Below are 6,482 nucleotides of genomic sequence, written 5' to 3'. Positions count from 1 at the left end.
TATAATTTGTATAATTAACCTCTCTATGGTTCGACCCCGATCTTGCCGAGTTATTTATTGTTTCGATACTCTTGTACTTGGGAGAAAACATCAATCTTTTAGTCGTGTCATTTTAACCCTTCATTTGAGAGAGGATAAAAAAAATCGCTAGACTCCAGTAGTAAATAGAAAGAGTCTTGGTAGACATCAACTTATACCACAAAGAGATGATCTTGATGTAAATGGTTTCATTTGATAAAAGTGAGTCCGATTAAAGTGTTATTTAGCCTTCTTATCATTTAAAATAGTAAATTTAAGTTCAAAATTTTTTTTTAGTTTTAAATTGTTTTTTTATAAATAATGTAGAGTAAATAACTTGTTACCTAACTTATTTTCAAATAAAAAAAGACCAACATGCGAGCTTATCTTTATAAGCTCATGTGTGTTGTTTTAAAAATGAGGTAAGCATACAAGCCTAATTTGTTAGTCCTAATAGCGCATAATCTCTTTCTTTATTTTCTTTTCTTTTTTTTTTCCTATTATTTTTCTTAATAGATACTTTTATGTGTGTATTTTTTTAAAAGTAATTTTTTATATTTAAATTAAAACCTCCTATCTCTAATTTGTTACATTGTTTATTTAGCTTTATGTTTTTTAAATAACAATTTTTTTATTTTTTTATTTTTATGTATTTGATTCTTTGAAGAGATTATTCTAATTGATCTATAGGTTTTTATTTATGTTGTACATAAATAAACTTTGTTTTTATGATGTGTTTATACAAATAAAAATTATTTGTTATTAATACACTCATGGTATTTTTTTATTTTTCAAATATGTTAAAAGTTAATTTGAGATCCTATATGTGGGGTTATGTTAACAACTTTTTATTAATGTATATGATTCTTGTTTTATTTTATTATATGTAAATATTGATTTTTCAATTCATAGCTATATATTTTTTAAAATAGAAAAAATCTTGATTGATATTAACTTAGACTACAAAAGATGATTTTAATGGAAATAATTTCATTTGATGAAAAGAATGTCACTAAAATGTTCTTTGGCTTTATTATCTAAAATGGTAGATCCAAGCTCAATAAGTTTTTTGATTTTAAGTTGCTTTAGGGTTTATGAATTAATTCATTGATCATTTAAGGTCATATATAAATTTATTAAGGTATAGAAAATGTTTTATAGGTATTTTAAACTAAAAATGAGTTTGAAATAGATTTTTATATAAAAAAAACCATTAATCGTAACTTTTTGTTCATCATTATGGCTAGAATATAGAAGAAGCATATAATGCACTGCTTACCTTTATTTGTGTACAAAACAATTTGGAGCAGACGTCTTGCTACCCAATCTATTTTTAGATAAAAAAAGGGCTAACATGCAGGTGTATCCTTATAGGTTTGTCTGTGCTTTTTTTGAAATGAAGCAGCCATGTATTCCTGACTTGTTAGTTCTAACAATGACTAACTTCTTTCTTTATTTTTTTTTCTCTTTTTTTCTATTATGTTCTTAATTTATAATTTTATGTATGTATTTTTTGAAAGTAATTTTTCAATTTTATATTTAAATTAAAACCTCCTCTCTCTAATCTATTACCTTGTTTATTTAGCCCATTTCAAATAATAATTGTTTTTTTATGTATTTAATTTTTTGAAGAGAGTACTCTAATTCATCTATAGGTTTTTATTTATGTTTTATATAAATAAACTTTGTTTTTATGATGTGTTTATAAAAATAAAAATTATTTGTTATTAATTCACTCTTAGTATATATTTTTTATTTTTCTATTATGATAAAAATTAACTTGAAATCTTACATGTGAAGTTGCGTTAGCAAATTATTATTATTATTGTTAATGTATATGATTTTTATTTTATTTTATTATTTATAAATATTAATTTTTTAATTTATAGTTATATAAACAGGTTTGTGTGTTCAGTGTTTCAGTTAATATCTTTTATATTCTATCCTTTTATTTTAAAATATTAAGGACAATGTTTGGTTTTGGTTGGGGGGAGAGGGTACTAGTTAATATTAAAAAAAAAAACTAACTATATTTTTTATTTCATAAACCATTTGCAAACTGTTGTTGCTAAGATAGTAGAGTAAGAAAAAATTTTATTGACTCTTGAGACGTATCTTGATTAATATTTTTTAATAATTATTTGTAATATTAAAAACAAGATCTAGGATCTTGATTAATATTTTTTAATGATTATTTGTAATATTAAAAACAAGATCTATCAAAATACTTTTTGAAATATTCAGGTTTACAAACTCTTGCATTGTTATCGTTTAATTCTACTCATATACTTATTTAACAAATATTAAAAAATATACTATCAATACCTATCCATTCAAATTTTATATTAAAAAAAATACTTATTCAACTATATTAAGATTTATATATAGTTTGCATGGAAAATACCTTCATATTTCTTTTATTGAAATAAAATGCATGTTTAAAAATATGGTTATGGTTATTTTTTATAATACTTTTCATTCAAAAAAATATATCAATAATATTTTTTATTTTTAAAATATTATTTTTAAAATTAATATATAAAAATAATTTAAAAATATTAAAATATATTAATTTAAAATAAAAAATAATTTTTTTTTTAAAAACACTTTTTAAAAATACTCCCTTATACCCTCAAAATTTATCAAATTTATCAAGCGTGGGCGAAGAACGGTCAAGGAAGTTATATCTAAAAGATAAAAACAAATGCATTGCCGAGGATAAAGCTATTACTGATTTGATTGGTGGAGAATAAAGATTACACAAAAGACCATCCAACGTGGCAACTGCGTCATCATCAACAGAGAAACCACTCTCATTCGTTACGAATCGAAAAAGACCCTCCCAATAGTGTAATCAGAGACCATCCATGGCGGTGACGGCACCACCATTATCTTCTGCTGCTTATCTTCGAGGACTAAATCGCCCCCATTTCCACACCTCCAAGTCCCGCTTTGGCCTCCAGTCACCCGCCAAACAGCTGGCACTTACAATCGTTGCCATGGCTCCCAAAAAGAAGGTAATTAAGTAATTCAGTTCTTTAACGAGAAACCCTTTACGACAGCTTCGCAATGGTTCATTGCTAAGAAAGACATCCAAATTCCCCCCCCCCCTCTCTCTCTCTCTCTGTGTCCAACTAAAGCAATGCCTATATATACACGCAGGTAAACAAGTTTGATGAGAGCTGGAAGAAACAATGGTATGGTGCAGGGATCTTTTACGAAGGCAGCGAAGAAGTCGAATTTGACGTCTTCAAAAAGCTCGAGAAACGTAAAGTCCTTAGCAACGTAGAAAAAGCAGGACTCTTATCTAAAGCCGAGGAGTTGGGGTTCACTTTATCGTCAATAGAGAAATTGGGTGTGTTTTCCAAAGCTGAAGAGCTGGGCTTGTTGAGTCTGTTGGAGAAAACGGCAAGCTTTTCGCCGTCTACGTTGGCCTCGGCTGCGCTGCCCATAATGGTGGCAGCAGTGGTGGCAATTGTCGTTATACCCGATGACTCGGCGGCACTGGTGGCCGTACAAGCTGTGATGGCAGGGACACTTGGGCTTGGTGCTGCCGGCTTGCTTGTTGGATCTGTGGTTCTTGATAGTTTACAAGAAGCTGATTGAGTTTTAGTGTTTTTTTTTTTTTTAATACCCTACCTTTTCCCTTCTTTTTTTTCCGTTTTTTTTTTTTTTATCTATGTTTTACCTCCATGTATGTTTATGCTTATTAAAGGTGATTGGATGTGGATTAGTATGGACTCATGGTACATGTACTGAGAACAAATTGCAGTTTTTAAGCAATTAACCATTCTTTAGAAATGGTTTGGCTGTGATGATGATCATCAGTTAAATTACAAACCATTAGTTTCTATTTTTTATTTCCTTATATATATATATATGTATATATAAGAAGAACTTCTTAAAAATAATCTTTGAAGTTTTTATATAATTTTTTTACAAGTATACTTAAATATTTAAATAATATTCTTCTTATGATACTTATATAATGAAGTTTCATGTCTTTTCTTTAGTGAGAGAGAGAATCATCTTTTCTTTTTCATGTCATTTTTTATAAACAAATAGAGTTAGTTTGACTATATGATAAAAATAAATATAATCAAGTAGAAAATAAAAAAAATATTAATCCTAACCTAACCTATAATATTTTTTATTTTAATTATTTATATTTACTAATATTAATGATTGGAAAATCTTGCAACAACTCCAAGAAAGAATATAAATAAAACATTGAATCTCAAATAAAATATTTATTTTTTAATATTATAAAATTAAAATTTTTATCCTATACAGTTACAATTGTATCACAATATTGACGAAGTACTTTTTTTTTTCATCTAAAAAGTCCTTTACTCAAATAAAATTAATACATGTCATGAATACATGCGAGCAAAAATTTTATTAATTTCTTATTAATTTTTAATATGATAATATTAAAATATAATTTTTTTATATATAAAATAATTATTCACATATCAACCAAATAAGATCAATAATTACTTATTATTAAATAGAAAAAAAATGATAAAATCAATTATGAACAATAACCAATCAAGCTTAAAAAGTCCTAATTTACTAATAAAACTAGAAATTAATCAACAAAATTATTAGGAATCATGATTGATAAAGAACAATCCATCATAAAAGTTTGAATTTGATTGAATGATCAAAAGGTTCCATCATATTTAGAATGAGAATTTTTAGTGGATTAAACTAACCAAATGATTTAATTTAGATAGGATTTATATGATTATTAATAAATAAAAAGTTTAGTTTATATTAGAATTTAATATGTCTTCTTATCTAATATATGTTGCATGTCTAGGATTAAAATTATGTGTTTAGATATAATTAAAATACTATACCAATATAAATAAATTATTTGATAGCCAGAAATGATAGTTAGGCTCACTTATATGATTTTTAACCATAAATTCAATTTAAGTTAGCTTTCGTTCAGTATTTACAATTTTATTTTCTTTTTTCCTTTTTACAACATTGTTTTCTTTAAGCTTTATTTTAATTCCATTGCCCTTTAAATTTCTTGCAATTCACCCCCTCCCTCCCTCCCCTTCTCTCTCGATATACATAGGATTAAATATCTTAGTTCACTGCAATTCACTTGATTTTTCTTGGAATGGATATAGTTGTATTTTTTTTCTGAAGGAAGAAACAAAAAGCAAGTAGCATAAATAATCCAAAAAAATTTTACTTGATCAACAAATTGACATACTTGATAAGACAAGATTCAATAACTATTCCATTAACTAGAAAATATGCAAAAACTAAAAAAAGAACATAAATAAACAACAAAAATTTTGGTAAAACAATCCATTTGTATTTAATGTATACTCAACCAATCTATATCCAATATTACATCAAAGTTATAAAAATTCTAAGACATTTCATACAAATTTAAAGACATCAAGTTTATCCTCAATTATAATCTTTTTATATAAAATCTATAACCCCTTTATATACATCATCAACATCTATGTTTTCTTTTAATAGTATACTAGTAATCACTTTCATATCCATTTTATTAGGCAATACATGCAAGTTATTTACAATTTAATATGTCATGTGGTACACATGACCCTGGGTCTTCTCTTGAATTTTAGGTTGACTTCTATTAGCACTTAGTATAGACTAAATAAGCTTCATAGATCAATTAACATTAATTAACTGCTATCAACTCTATATATCAGTCCTTTGACCTTAAATAGTTGCTGCAAATCAATGAGGACATTATTTTTTCATATGGCTTGCCTCTTTATAGTAATAACAACCTCTATCCAAATACTGGTAATCTCCCCGCCTGTCCCTCTCCAATGCAGATGTAACACCTCCCTAATGTAAATGAACAATCCTTAGGGTGTTTCTAATTGCATTTAACACATAGTGGATATATGGGCACTCTTTACTTAATAGATCCTTTTATAGTAGTTGCCTTTCGGCGGGCTTGCCCATTAGAGGATCCTCTTCCACTAATTGATTAGTACTTAAAAGTGTATTTTTATCAAGGTTTTATATCGTCATTTTGCACTTGAAGTATCAATAACTCTGTAACTAAAGCATGTTTTATAATAATATATCTAATAATATAAGATACCTTTAATTTATGGTAAATATTTATTTTAAATGTAGGCCTATCACATAAATGAAAGGATTGATTGATGAGTTTAGGAATTAAAATTAAAAGGACAAGGAGATGGCTAAACTTAAAAAAGAGATGAAGGTGTAGTCCAAACCAGAATACTGTTTGGTAATTAGGTTATATTTGGAGCTATAGATCATGGATTTAGGTCTACTTTATATGGATGGAAAGGTAAGACATAGGCCTATAACTTTCAGAGGAGTTTAAAATTTAAAAAGGCTATCTTCAAGTCCAAATTATAATAACAATGAAGAAGTCCGAATATGTCATGCAGCTTGAACACTATTCAGTATTTGGCCCATATCTA

At 26.7% G+C, this 6,482-nt stretch overlaps 1 protein-coding gene across 1 annotated transcript; it reads left to right on the top strand.

Moving 5' to 3' along the window:
• Positions 1–2,780: 2,780 nt before the first annotated feature.
• Positions 2,781–3,831, top strand: LOC105139314 (uncharacterized). Its single transcript, XM_011045707.1, has 2 exons — positions 2,781–3,035; positions 3,181–3,831. The coding sequence occupies exons 1-2, from the start codon at positions 2,886–2,888 to the stop codon at positions 3,622–3,624; spliced, it is 594 nt and encodes a 197-aa protein (XP_011044009.1). The 5' UTR covers positions 2,781–2,885; the 3' UTR covers positions 3,625–3,831.
• Positions 3,832–6,482: the final 2,651 nt, after the last annotated feature.

This window comes from Populus euphratica, unplaced genomic scaffold (assembly GCF_000495115.2).
Source record: "Populus euphratica unplaced genomic scaffold, PopEup_1.0 scaffold177.1, whole genome shotgun sequence".
Taxonomy (NCBI): Eukaryota; Viridiplantae; Streptophyta; class Magnoliopsida; order Malpighiales; family Salicaceae; genus Populus; species Populus euphratica.
The sequence above is the reverse complement of the archived record's forward strand: the minus strand, read 5'-3'. Positions and strand labels throughout refer to the sequence as shown.

Excerpts from the sequence above, each read along its gene's own strand:
- LOC105139314 (XM_011045707.1), top strand. The coding sequence starts at position 2,886 with ATGGCGGTGACGGCACCACCATTATCTTCTGCTGCTTATCTTCGAGGA. Across the intron at positions 3,036-3,180 it reads CCATGGCTCCCAAAAAGAAG|GTAAACAAGTTTGATGAGAG; the intron begins GTAATTAAGTAA and ends ATATACACGCAG.